Source organism: Balearica regulorum, chromosome 1 (genome assembly GCF_011004875.1).
Source record: "Balearica regulorum gibbericeps isolate bBalReg1 chromosome 1, bBalReg1.pri, whole genome shotgun sequence".
Taxonomy (NCBI): Eukaryota; Metazoa; Chordata; class Aves; order Gruiformes; family Gruidae; genus Balearica; species Balearica regulorum.
Window position 1 is genome coordinate 189,210,318 of NC_046184.1, and position 14,793 is coordinate 189,225,110.

The following is a 14,793-nucleotide window of genomic DNA, read 5'->3' on the forward strand; positions in this document are numbered from 1 at the left end:
AGGTAAAGAGCAATGCTGTTTCTCACTGTGGCTGTGTGAAGAAGGAAGATGTCGCTGCTACATGCCACCTAACAGTCTTTAGCTGTGCAAAACGTGTTTATGTAGCTGCTTGTCATCAAATTCCACTGTGATGAAGAAGCAAATGCTTGCATACAGAATGGAAAAGTATAGTACTGAACTACGGGAAGTTGAGGTTGGAAGGCACCTCTGGAGATCATCTAGTCCAAGCCCTCTGCTGAAAGCAGGGGTAGTGAGAGTGGGCTGCTCAGGGCTGTGTCCCATCATATTCTGAATATCCCCACAGCCTCTCTGGGCAACCTCTTCCAGTAATAAAAAAGGTTTTTTCTTATGTTTAAACAGAATTTCCTGTATTTCAATTTGAATCATCTGCCCAGAGCAACATCAAGAGGCCCTGTTACTCTCCAGTCCCTAATTTGCCCTCTCAGTTGCATATTTTTTAATCAACTTCTTGTTTTGCTGTGGTATTCGATCACACAGCCCTCTCCCCCTTCCCAGCCCCATCAGCATCCCAGTCTCATCCACAAGCATCCATAGATGATGCATCCTGATTTTCAGGAGCTGCAAATGGACCCTTGCCTCTGCCAGGAATGGCACAGAGTTATCACTACTGCTGAGCACCATTGCCTGGAAACCATGCTGGAGTTGTTGATATTGAGCTAACTTTGTTATTTGTACTTTTGCCTTTTGAGAAGCTGAGGTTAGCATGCTGTTCTAACGTGTTGAGGTTGGTCTTACTGCATGTGGTTATTTAGAAGCATAAGGAGTAGGAAGGAAACGTGCCCTTAAAGACATGAATAAAGATGGCCAGTGTCCAGAAAGAGAAGATAAAAAAGAACAGAGGCACAGTCATGTGTAAGGACATGCACAAAAAAATGTGTAACTGTGCTTGAAATCAAATCGCTATTTGATTTTTGCATGTCAAATATGTGGCGTTAACCACGAGCATGCCCTTCCCCGTGTAAAGGCTGAAGTTGCTGTTTAAATGTATTTAGCTTGGAGTAACCCATGTATTTCTGTTGTTTGTGAAAGTCAGTATTTCGTTCTTTGGGATCGTTTAGTGCACACCAAACTGTGTGTCCCATGGTTAAATTACTTACCACTGGCTTAGTGCTAGCTTGGGATTTCTGTATCGAAGGGGTATAAGCGTCCCCTAAACAGTTATTGGATCTGAGCTATCAAAACTCTATTTTTTTTGTTCATTGTATGATCATTGTATATTTTTTTCTGACCACATCAGTGTCAGGGTTTTTTTCCTGTCATATAGATACAGCAGATAAAACTGGAGTAGGTTTTTTTTTTTTTTTTTGAAAAATCAGGTAAGAATGACTATCTGAATGTTTTTCTAGCTCCTGTTTTAGGCACACATAGTCATAATCAAAACCACATAAGCAAATATTTCCTCTTTCTCATTACTAAGTATGATTCAGAAGCATAGGAAATCTCTGATAAACCCTGAGCTACTGAGTGCCACACAATTCTTGTAAAAATTTACAGGAAAGTTTTCAGAGAATGTTAAATTGGATTATTAGGTGATGTGGGTTGAATTTCCCTTTGTGGAAGTGTTACTGCTGCTGTCCCAGAAAATCCCAAGGAGCTAGGCAGCCGTTTAGTGGGTCTTTTACCATGAGCAGGAAAGATCTTGACAACCCAAGTTCAGCTGGTACAGTGATGAGAATGATCTGGAAATTGTTGAGACATCTGAGTTGTTAAAGCCCAAAGAGGGAAGCTAAAAAAATAAATCTGTCTCATGGCGTCTCCTGACTCAGAGGCACTGAGTGGTAGAGGTAGAATGGGAGAAGCCATCTGACTCAGGGAGCGAAATGATGAAACACTTGCGAAGACTGAAGCTATTAAGGCACTTTCTACTAAATGCATGCTGTTTTGACAATGCCAGCCATTAGTTTCCTCAATTAATGTCTGCAGTACATTATTGTGGTGTATTTTCTTTAATTTGAACTTTTTAAAATAAATACATAAAATTTATTTTTGCAAGCTCAGTGGGGAACAGGGATATTTGGTAATCAGTGCATGCCACATTCTAGAGCAGTAGATGTCCACTGCCTGCCTCATTTTTGTTGGTACGACATATATGCTGATTAATAGTTTCGGAAAAAAGTCTTGTATGTATAATTTCTAAAAGGTTCATGAAATGTTTACCGGGTGACTCCTGGCTGCCACCATAAGGGATCAGAATGATGCACCAATGACAAAGCATACTTTCTATTACATGCTTCCCTTTTCCATCAGCTGGTATGGGATAGGTCTTTTGAACTGCACAATCCTGTCAGCTGGAAGGATTATGAGATTCAAAATGTTTTTCCACTACTGTCAAGTCCAAATGGCTCCTTTGCTGTGATGCTGATATTCTAGATTGTCTACAGACACACAAACATGGCAATGCTTGACCATGCCTCAGGGTTTGATCCCATACTTTCTTTAGATGGGTCTTCAGTGTAGATGCTTTGTTGTGATTCCTGCCTTCTCTCTGGCTGGGTTTCCTTGCCATCTCTTTGTGATACCAAGAAGGTTTTTGCAAAAGCGCAAACTGATTAAAAGAAGAGATGTGCCAGATTAGTTCTCTGACCACCACCAGAAGGCACAATCCTGATTGCTCTGCATCTGAGGGCTTCTTTTCAGCCTGTTCAGCAAGCTGTTTCAACTTGCACCTAGACCTGACACATGGGAAGCACTGGAAACACTTAGCTGGGAATAGTAGGGGAAAGAGCGCCAGCAGTGAAATCTTAAACTGTCTTAAGCCCATCATAAAATCACACTCTCAGTTAACTAGAGTACGTTGTGTGAGGTATGGAACTCATTGTTGGACCCAATTTGTCAGCTGCTCAACTGTACAGAGTTTCTTGGGTATTTTTAAAGCAATGTTATTTCTGCCCTTTAAGAAAACCTGTATTTTTGAGAATCTCAGCTTTACATAGGAGTGGGATTTTAAGAAAATACAATGCTCGCAATCGAAGGACTCTGAACACTATGTAGTTGGAGGCAATTTGAATACTGACATGCGTTGTACAGCTTTTGATTTACTGGTAATTACTGAAGGGAGTTTTACTGAATCACTACACATTGCCACTCTGTACAGCATCTGATATTAATACCAAAGATCAGTGTCTGGGTTCTTGCCAAGTACAACGATCCATATCTTTCTTTAGGAAAATTTTGTGATTGGGAAGGATATGCATCTTTGCAAAGCTTAACTCTTCTGAAGTGGAAATCTGCAGCCATTTGGGATACAGCGCTCTCTGTGTTTCAGTTTCAGGCCCTTTTCCCTTCCTTTACCCCCTCCTAAAAAGTAAGGCGACTTTTTTTTTTTTTAATTCTACATACAATATAAAATAACAACAAAACAAATTAATGTAATAGTTGAGCATTAATAATTAATGCACCTTTCCTGTATTTCTTCACTGTATTTAATTCAGCAGCAATATAGGCTGCTACATAAAGTCCTGTGTTTTACCCTGATGGCAGAGACTCATTCGTGCCAGTAGCATCACCAGACTCACTGGGGCAGATCCTGCAAGCAGCAGCTCAGCATTGTGATTGACTTCCCCACACGTGGGTTTCTGATTATAGTTTCTTCTTGTGTGTTTTTGAAAGACATAGAATGACAATTGCCAGCTGTCTTCCACAGATCAGGAATATTTTTCAGCGTGCCAAAGAAATAAAATAAAATTCCTTACTGTTTCTCTTATGGGTGTCTGGTCTTCTGTGAGAAGTAATTTCTGTGTGATGAAGCCATTTGAGCTCCTAGATGGGCAAATAGAGGTAGATTGTGGCTTTCGAGTGAAGACAGCTGAGACGGTGAAGACAGTTTGAAGATGCCAAATCATGTGAATCTGTTGTGTGGCATGGACACATGTACAGACTGAGACACCAAGACCACTTTCGAATTGTGGTGAACTGTATGGGATGGAAGAGGGGACATGACAACAGTTGACACCCAGGAGAATATCCCTGAAGATGCATGAGTACACCAGCATTTTGAGGTTCTCGCTTTTCAGCCAATTAGTAGCTAAGTCTGTGCTTGAGCAGAGCATTGAAGTAAGACTTCAGTGCTCTCCAGAGGCTAAGTAGACAATAAGATTTTTTTTTTTTTAATTGAAATTCTAGTTATTTCTAACACTGCTGTTGCCAATGTACCGTGTGGTGTCAACAGCATATTTTGAAGGAAAACACAAGGTTGTAAGAGTACCATGCAGCAATAAGAGTAAAGAGTCCATGGAGAAGACCATTGGTGGAAAAATCCTTACCTTGGGAGTGTTTGTGAGAAGTTGCCAAGCAGTTTTCCTGCTTGTAACCATGCAACCAAAAAGGCACCTCTGTGGGTTCCTACAGTTTTTCTTCATGAAAGTCCCATACACCTTCTTTTTAGAGTTAAGGATCTTTTTTTTTTTGGTGGGTGCTTAATATTCAGTAAAGCACAGCCTCTACTTTGACATGCCTCTAGGCTTCATAAAGCCTAGATAGAACACCTAGGCGTGGCAAGAAGGCTGTAGTGTCAGGGACATCGGATTATACAGCCAGAAACACAGTGTGGCACTCCTGTCCCTTTCTTTTTAGCCTGTTTTTGAAGGGAAACATGATGTGAACGTTTGCCATCTGTCTTCACAGAGGCACAAACTTCCCAGAGGTTTCATCAGAACTGGATAAAAGGCAGTGCGACAAACTTTTGTCTCCATGGAGAAAAAAAGGCTGTAATGTGAGTTCAAGTTACTTCTCCTCCTAATCCACAGCTGGACAGTCAGCCCACAGGCAGCACACACATACCTTTATACCAAGTGTGAACTTCTTCTTGTCTGCCACATAGTTAGGGAATAAGTGAAAAAGCTGCTGTACTGTGAATGAGGAGATGAGGGAAGTAGTAGATGAGAGTACTGATGAAGTAGTAGATGAGAGTGTATCTTTGACCGAAGGAGTCCCTGACTCTTCACTTTGCTATGAGCAAAGTCAGCAGCCTGACTAAAGGAGTCAAAGAAGCTAGGTTTGGAGGATGTAATTGAAGACATGACAATTACGTAGTTCAAGAGCATTTCTTCCACAGCGCTCATCACAAAAGCATGTCTCATTTGTTGACAAAGTTGTACAGCAAGATAAGATACCAGAACAAGAATGATCTTCAAGATAAGCATGTAGGCCCATAAACTTTCCCTCCAATTTTAGTTGCATAGCTGAGGTTCCCAAGATAGAAGAGGAGTTACTTTGTTCCCACTACACTTGTGTACAATGGAGAGTGATGGACCTTATCTGAGGTTTGATTCTGTCTCACCATGGACTACAAAAGGAGCCCAGGACAGCCAGACTCCTGCTGGAGGGACATCTGTTAGGTACCTGACCTTCCATGGCTGTGGGCCACAATGGTTGTGTTTGCTGTGGAGAAGAGAGGGGTTATATGGTTCTGAAGGCAAGCTGAGATGGTGATCTTGGCACCGTAGACTGTATGACTGCAAACAGGAGAGTGAGTGTCAGGGTGCAGTTGCATGATCAGCTTAAAATGTGTAGCTACACAAGTACCCAGACCAACATAAGGGAGTGGGCAGGAGTGTCTGGAGCGGTGAAGGAGGGAGAGTGAGATGGTTACCTTTAGGTAGTCTGAGGGAGGGCTGAGAATTCACTGGGGGCTGCAGCACAGTGGGGAGTTTGAGCAAGTGCTGCACCACCTAACAGCAGAGGTACCACGTGACAAGATCCGCCATTGCCTTTGCTTGATCATGCAGTGCCTCTGTGGGCATTAAGTATCGCTTTTTGATAAGATTCATTCCCACAGGGCTGGCTGCATGCTGTACATGAAGGGCAATGACACCTCGTAAGAATGTCCATGATAATGTACCGGAGAAACCTTTTTATCTCATCTCCATCAGGCAGATAATGGACTTAATTTTCCAGCTTTATTTTTGCTCTATAGTTAGGTATTTTTGGTCCTATAGCAACGGGATAACAGCACAGAGAGCCTATATCACTTGCTCATCTGGAGGAGCAGATTGACCAGTTTGCCGTGCTTGTCATTATGCTGGTCTGCTGTGCATTGTCTGTGCTACCTTAGAGATGGAGGAGCGAGCATTCTGGCACCATTATCTCCATTAGAGAACATTCAGCTGCAGCTCTGCAGAAAGGCACTGCTCTGATGGGAGCGTGAAAGAGGTTTCTTCTCTTGTTGCTGTGCCATGCCGAACATCCCCTTTCTTATTGCTTCTGAACAACCTTCATGAGTCTGAGGTGGTGTGCAAAGTAGGGCGTGCTGAGAAGCACATTATCCTGCAGCCCTGCATTTGTCAGATGCTATTAAACAGCAGGGAAAATGAATGGAGGAGCTGGTGAATCTGTCACATCCGGCTTGTTCAAAAGATTATTGATGCTGCATAATTCATTAAAGCATGACCTAGCAGTGGGCTCTGCTGCCAGAGGTGTCCAGTAACCGCTTCTGTTGCAGCTGCCCGCCAAGTGATGCTCCTTGTTTGTGGAAACAGCCTCTGTCTTTGTGTCTGCCCATGAGCCTTTCAATTAATACACTTAAAAGGGTCAGTCTTGCCTTGGACTCAGATAAAATATGAAGGTCCTGTTCAGTGAGAAACGCTGCCATTTCAACATTTCTTTGTGTTTTAGAATGGGATTGAAATAGGGAAATACTGAAATTTTCTGTGCAACCGAAATCACGGGAAGTTTCAATTAGGAAATATTATAGTGGTTTTTTTCCAACATTATTTATGCAGTGAATTTTGGTTTTTACTTCCCCACAGTTGAAATATTTTGATTTATTAACAATGAACAAAATACACTGATCTGTAATGTTCAGTTTTGATTTCATTACTTCCCGATAGCGAAATACTGCTTGATGGGAGCTGCAGTTCAGGAGCTTGGCGCGTTTGTTCTGATCTTCTCCCATTGCCTGATTTACATCTCCTGTAGTGCATCATGCAATTTGGTCAGAATGAAATGTGAAATCTTACTGCCTGATGTGATGATAAAGGAGTCCAGTCTGTACGGTGTAAGAGAGGTTCAGGCATTGGTTCCCATGAAGCGGCGTGCTGCAGCGGGAAAATGGAAGTTTGTGTTCCAGTGTTCAGTTTCTCAATGCAATGTTGTGGGTCAGATCAGAAAAATATTTATGTCAAGTATTTATAGGTTGAATACTTCCTCTGAGTTTCCTGGATAGAAGATTGAAAACTGAAAATATCTGCCACAGTTTGGAAATGTGCTTCCCCATGCACAAACTGGGGCAGGGATCCAGTCTGCCTAAAACCTTTCTTCGCCATAGATTCCATCCTAGCTCACATACTTACCAGGTTTACCTAACCCTGTAGGTAACTCTTCGTTAAATATCTTCTGGTGAGTTCGAGAGGTCTTTACATCCATCTCTTGTTTCACCAACACAGGCTTAGGAGAGATGTTTCAGGGAGATAGGTGGTTACCTCCTTCCTAAGCTCTGCTACGGACTGGGTTTAGGCAGTCCGTGGATTTCCAGCCAAGTCCATGGGAGAAGACTGGAAAATCAGATGTCATCGAGAATGCTGAAGGTAGTGACTTCTCCTGAAATAAAAAAGTGGCTGGAGCACTGCCCTGAGAAGGGACAAGTCTTCGTGCAGGGCAGCTCCAGGGGGAATGCAACCTGGGCCTCTCACAGTGTGAAAGAGGGACCAGACTGCCAGGTCATGGCCGGATAACCCAGTGACTGTTCTGCTGGACCCAGGTGTGCAAGAGTCCCGGGGCCAAAAAGCAAATGCAAGAGGGAGACTTCTCTAACCTAGAGTTATTCAGGTGGCATGGGAGAAAAGTTTGCTCATTTCTTCTAGGGACATTTTGCCTCTTGTGTGGTTTAATGTAAAATGCATACATACTCCAGGGAAAAGGAGTTGTATCTCCAGTTCCCTGTACCTCCAGCTGAGCCTAGCTGCTTGCCAGCTGCTAGGGTTGCTGACCTGAAGTTACGCTCACTTGTGCCTGCTATGGGCCAGGAGCCCTGCCTCCCAGGCCAGCTGGAGCAAGGATGATGTTACCAGATACCTGAGTCTTTATGGCACCTCTCAGGGGTGGGGGCTGGCCCAAGGGAGCCGAGCACTTAACCCACTGCTTCCCACGTCACCCATGGGTGTTTGTGTCACTGGACTGCCACTGTTGTCATAGCCATCCCTGGCAAGGCACCTCTGGCCAGGGGAGGGCTGGGCAGCTCTGGATGCCAGGAGGCATGCACCCTGGTCCCTGCAGAGTGAGGGGGGAGGAAAGGAGTTAGGAGGGCGAGATCATCCTCCGCAGGTTTTGCAGAGGTGGCAGCCTCTGTCCATGCACTCAGCAGGGGATGCAGGCAACTGGGCTAGACAGACAGGTACCTGTCCTGCCTGTCCTCGAGACAGTGAAGTCGTACTGGAATGAGGCAGCTGGCACAGACTTGAAAGCACCCACTGCTTATGTCAGATTGTGATGAAAAGATCCTGGTTTCTCAGCAGGGAAAGGAGGGGAGGAAGAACCACAGGGCAAGACTGCCATTCTGCTTTGCAGGACTTTCTTTTTTCTCAGCTCAGCAATATTGCATCAGCAACAAAATAAAAATAATATGTAGGGAAGGATCCATCCAAAGCTCAATCATAAAATATCAGGCCCGCCTTCAGCTCCCAGCTTTAGGACATCAAGTGTGGCAGCCCCGCAGTGTTTGGGCTGTTTGCTTTAACCTCTCATGGGTGGTTAATACTACCTAACAGAGGAGTAAAAAGTTTAGAATTGTAAAATACTCTTTTAATCCTGGTAGTAATTACCTGTTAGCAATGTTAGTGCTTTGCCAACTCAAAGAGAACTAATCCCCTTCTGTCATAGGAAGGAAAAAACCCTGTAATAGCTGTGAGAACTGTGAAGCTTATTTTTCAACTAGATGCCTCAGCATTTTGATATTTTATGTGGGATTAGCTAGTAACACAGGAAGGCTAATATATATGCAGAGCTTTCATTTGCTTCTGTGACAATTTGCCAGCGGCAAATTGAACTGTGTCATGAGAAATGGGTGTCGTGTTGTCCCCATCCCGTCCCGTCCCCCCGCCCACTTCCTTGGCAGTTGAAGCAAAAAGACTCGTTAGTAACACAGAAACAATTTGCAACTTATCATCAGTTCAGGGGAAGTTTCTCTTAGCTCCTTGCCTCATATTTCTGCTTTTCTTATGTTTCTCTTTTTCTTACCAAAACAGAAAGGGCTGCCATTTTATAAGCACAGAAGCCACATAATGAAAGGTATAAAAGTGTTGCAGTAGAAGCATGTTTTCTAAGATAAAATAGATACTGAAGCTCTTTATGTACTGATTTGTTACACTTTTTCCCCTTCAACTTGGTTGCTTCTAGCTAAAAAAAAAAAAAAAAAAAAAAAAAATTGCTGTGCTACGTGTATAACCCTGGCTCCTAATGATGGCTCTGTGCCATGCTTTGGTGGTCTTCTGAGGCTGGCTCTGCGAGCATCTGGTGCTGATGGGCACCGGCAGCGATGGCTGCAGAATACTAATGCCTGGGCTGGCTCCCACAAGGCTCCACTTTTGAAAAATGCTTTAGCCATTCAGTGTCCATGCACCATGCTGAGCAACAGGGGGGCAGAAAAGCCATGCTCAGGGATTTTTTTTTTTTTTTTCAATGCAGTGCAAGAAGCCAACAGGAACGATGGCCCTTTGCTTTACATTGTTGTGCCCAGGCTTCTTTCAGAGCTGCAGTCATTTATATGCATAAATATCAAGCCTGTCACTTGTTGCAGGCTTTGATAGCATTTGTGTAACAAAGGAAACAGAGGGAGAAAAGAGCTGAACATCTTCTATTCCAGTCTTAGAAAATGAATGACTGCGTAGCTATGGCGATTACTTTCTTTCTGGTTTTATTAGATCACTGTCCTCCGCAATTTGTTTTCCTTCCTGTCCTGCTGTCCCATGTAAGGGACCATGAGAGGACCTCCCCCCACGGCCCCTTTGTCTTTCTCCCACACTGTGACTATCCACAGGGGATATCTCAAAGAATTACCTACCAGTAACAATTGGCACAGCAAAGCCTCTTGCCATATACTGACACAATATTATAATTTTTTTGCTTCAATTTTTTTTCTTCCATTAACCATCTGACAAAGTCACTCCACATCACCCATTTCATGCAGAGATGTGAGAACTCTGATGTAATTGTACTTTTGATTATTTACTTGTTTTTTCAATATCTCCCCTAGGCAAAATGCATGCTTGCTATTTGCTCTGCATGCCATATCTTTCTGCAGCTTCTAAATTGAGGCTGATGGTGTGTTTACTGGTCATCTCTGGAAAGCCACACAGTTGCATCTAGCTTTTTGCTGGGTCTTGCAGCTATTCTGTATCAGAAGACAACTAAAATACACTACTTGTATAATACTGCTTTTCCATTAAAGCAATTGCTGAGGTATCACAGGAATGTTATTCTGATGCCAGGAGGGAGAGGTTCCTACTGATTGCCAATAGGAGGGAAAAGAGCATGTGAGACAATCCCCCTATTAAATGTGATCTGCACAATGAAAAGCTTGGGAAGCCTTTCTAAGGCTTCACGCATTTAGGCTTTGTGCCCAGTCTCAGGGTCTCAGACATGGAGGTGGTTTCAGAACACCACACAGGGGAAACCATTTCAGAAAAAAATATCCAGATTACCTGGATAATTTATTAAACTGTCTTGGATCTCCATTTACATGCATGTTCATTGGCATGCAACTCCAGTAGAACAGAAGCGACAATTTCTTGCCTGCGCTCCAACTGCCATTGCTCTGCTTCTGAGCTATCAGAGAGGTTTCAGGGACAACGACAGATAGAGCCCCTGTGAACATTCCCAATGCTAACTAGAGGTTTCTTTTTTCCCCTGAGTAAGTGTAATTTTTTGTGCTTCCAGCTTTTACCAGTCTTCCCTAATCTTATAAAACCCTTGAAGCAATAGTAGTGTTATAGTCTTGATGGTCTGAAGACCAACAGTGCAGGATTTGTAGGGACAAGTAATATCTTTTCCTGAAGAAGGACTTGTGTGCCTGAAGGCTTGTCTGTTTTTTTTTCCCAACTGTATCAGTTGGTCTAATAAAAGATATTACCTCTCCCTACAAACTTTGCCTTACTTATTAAAACAGTTGCCTCCAGGACACAGAACACTCTTAACTGGGTGGAAAACTCCAACGTCAAGGTGATAGAGTGGAGTTCAGTGGTGTGATTTCCATGCCCGGAGCCAATTGGCACAAATTAAAACAAGGTGGGATGAACACTGTCTGCCCTGATCATTCTGCACATCATTAGTGTTCCTTTCACCCCTACTCTATGTCAGTATTTTTGTCTTTCTTACCTCTCAGCTGCATGGGGCAACTCTCTTCTGACACAGCAACGCACATTGGGTAACGTCTTTGGATGCTACCTCAGTAGTAACAGCAGCTCTTACAGTATGCTTGATGAAACTTCTCTGTCTTCTGTTGCTATATATCTGTACATTATTTTTAGTTTACTGCAGGTGAGCTTGAGAGAGAGGAAAAAAAGCTCAGTGTGACTGAGTAGACTGTTTCTCCTGTAAGGATCACCCAGATGTTGACAACTTGGTTACAAATCTTAAAGGATATTTTTCTTTTTATACTCTCAGGTGAACTTTCTGTGGAAGGCATACAAGACCCATTCCTTGTTAGTGTACATATTATCACAGACCCAGGGGAATCCAAGACTCTTCAGCAAGCCATCGATAAGCTTCTAGCCTGGATCCATCCAGACCTCCAGCTGTTTCGAGTCTCAGAAAGACGGGTGCCCAAGAAGCGCAGGAAGCCAGGTAAAGCTGGTGTTTCTCAGCCAGCCCTTGCCGTCATTCTGTTTCTGCAGGAGGAATATGGAGAAGAACCAATCTTGCAGCTCCACGAAACCTTTCAGCGACCACCTTGGCATTACCACCACACCGAGAGAGTGCATGGGAAGTTCCTCCCTTACATGCCATGCAGCCAGGACTTTTACACTTTGGCTCCAGAGACTCCTCTGTGGGCCATTCGCCCAGTGCACTACGGGAAAGAAATTATCCGCTTCACTATATACTGCAGGAGTGAAAACTTCGTTGATATTTTGAAATTGTACGAGTTAATACTGAAAAGGCCAATATGTCAGAAAAAAGCAGACTTTTGTGTGTTTCCCGTCTATTCTAACATGGAAATAGACATTCAGTTTTCTTTAAAAAAACTTCCAAAGGGGCAGGTGCCAATGCCAACAGAGTCAGCGGTGCTGGAGTTCAGGGTAAAAGATGTGGGGCAGCTTGTGCCTCTCTTGCCCAACCCTTGCAGCCCCATCAGTGAAGGCAGGTGGCAGACAGAAGACCACGATGGAAATAGGATCCTTTTGCAGGTAAGTTCAGTACAAATGGAAACAGAAGCACGTGTATTGGTTTTGTGCAGGAAAACTTAACCTGTAGTGGCAGCCAGAAAAGGAGGCTTTTTTTTTCTTGCTGTATCTTAGGAGAAAGAGCCAGGACAGTACTGCTAAAGAAAGAACTCGAACCCCCTTGCTGTGTGTCTAACGAATCAGGAAAGCAGTGGATGATACTATCCAGATATCAGTCAACCTCTGTTTATGCAAAGAGTGATGTGAGATGAGGTAGCTGTTTAAAAGAATGAGGAGAGAAGGAATTATGAGCCCGAGTGGAGAAATGATGGCTGATGGATGTAGTTTTGTAAGAAATACAGGCACAGAACTGACAGAGGTTTATAAAATAGCTCTCACTTATGAGATTTTTATGGAAGACTTGCAGAATTCCTGATGGTACTCATTATTTTCTAGCATCACAGGGTGACAAACTGCATCTCTCTTTTGCACAGTGATTATCAGCATGGGGAGAGAGGTGGTGAAGGAAAAGAAATGCACCCTGAAGAGCAGCCTGAGAGATACATTCCCACAGCCTCTCTTTTTGAACTAATCTCAAGTGCTCTTAACCAAGTCCTGAAAGAGAATTTATTTGTTGGGACATCTGTAGGCACCATATCTGGGCAATGTATCAGCATGCTCTGCTTCACTACACCGCATCCAAGGGAGATAAAGGGGATAACAAGCAGCAAGCTTTTAATAGCAGCCTGCCCTGCAGAGGGGGTATCTGTGGCAATCCAGAGCCAGGTTAATGTGCATTCCTGCACGCAGAGGTATTTATTGCTGCTTAACGTTTGGATCAAGGAGCACAGACCCTCACCTTTAGAAGACTGCTGTTCAGATTTTGAAGAAGGGTGTTTTTTTAGAGTGAGTTGCGTTCATGAAGCTTGTGAAATTGCCCTACCTTGTTTCTGTGGAAGAGGCTTTTTGGGTGCCATCCTTCCACTGTACGGACCTCCCAGTGTGCAGAGAGGTGTGTACAACCCCTGCAGCACAATGCCTCTGAGTTTATAGCTCCTGGGACTGAAAATCCAGGTACACAGGGCATCTGTGAGTCACATCCAGGGGGTGGTGAAACCTTTCAATGACGCTTTGCAGATGCCACCCACAGAGACACCCCATGCCAGAGCGGAACAGCACACGTGTAGGGCTCAGGAGGCAATTCAACTTCCCTGCCCGTCTGCCAAGACAGTCACCAATTTGTTGGGGTTACTGCTTGCACTGTAGGCATATCTGTGTTAGCCTGAGATAACTTAGAATTTGCAAACTTAAGCTTACAAGAGCCATCATGAAACTTTTACACAGCAACCACACTCACCTACCTCCCCTTTTCCCTATTCTTTTTTGGATGGTTTCTGCTATGTGATATAACTTTGGTTTATGGGATCTTGCACTGGTTTCAAGTAAATTGAAGGGTAGGATTAAAAAAAAATGACAGGGCTTCTAAATAAGGCTTTTGATTTCAAAACAGAAATAACACACGCCAGGCGGTACAGAGGTAAAGGGAGACTTGCCGAACAGCAGGTAAACTCTGTAAAGAAAATCAGAATAAGATTTTAGCCATATGCACCAAAAGAGAAGAGCCTCCAAGTGCAATTATTTTTAATTTCTGGTTTCAGTGAGGATGATGATGCTGAACAGGAGGGCAAAATGGCAAATGGGAATGAAGCTACAGAAATGAAAATTGTCACATTGGAAGTGTGGTGAAGGAAAAGAAGTTTAATATATGCAAAGTGGGGAGGAAAACAGAGACTTTTGATCTAATTTATGTGATTGTAAAGTCAGGAAGACGAGGTCCTGGTGTACAGGTTTTAAACAAGTCTGTGCAATCAGAAGCGGAGCCCTGTAACTAAACCAAAGGGAAAATGTCCTGTTTGTACTCAGATGACTGCAAGCCACCAGCGCAACACAGCCATGAAAAGAAAAGCGACGTCTCTGGTGTGTACCAGAGTTAGCATCCGCTAAGGAGCGTGGGAAGTGTTTGTGCCATTGCACAAGGTCCCATGGGCCTCACCTGCCTTCAGCCCTGGGCTCCAGGTGCAGGTACAGGGAAGGGCTCTCACCCCGTGCAGAGGATTGGAGAGACTGTCTTACAAGTGGAAACTGGAGGAGTAGGGTCATCTGAGCCTGAGTAAGTCTGAAGGGAGCTCTGCCCAGAAGGTAAACGGCAGGAATAGGAAGAGGCTGTTTCACTAAATGACTCTTCTGGCACGGGAACAAAAAACTGTCGATAAACAGATTTAAATTGGCGGTTGTACGTACTGGTGGCCAGCTACATAGCATCCGCCCAGCAGGTGCAAGCAAGTTAATACCCTAATTCAAGACAGGATGGTCAGTTAAGGAAAAGGGATTATATGATGGAGCATGGGTTGTAGGAAACACTGAATTTGGTGATCCATGGACTCCTTATGTTCTTTTAACT

The 14,793-nt window shown here is 43.7% G+C and overlaps 1 protein-coding gene across 1 annotated transcript in view; it reads left to right on the plus strand.

The window, feature by feature from the left end:
- The window catches only part of FAM124A (family with sequence similarity 124 member A), a 43,728-nt gene that overhangs the window by 16,884 nt on the left and 12,051 nt on the right, over positions 1–14,793 (plus strand). The window contains exon 3 of the mRNA XM_075741893.1: positions 11,617–12,356. Coding sequence (XP_075598008.1) covers positions 11,617–12,356 — 740 coding nt within the window. The remainder of the gene's footprint in view (positions 1–11,616; positions 12,357–14,793) is intronic.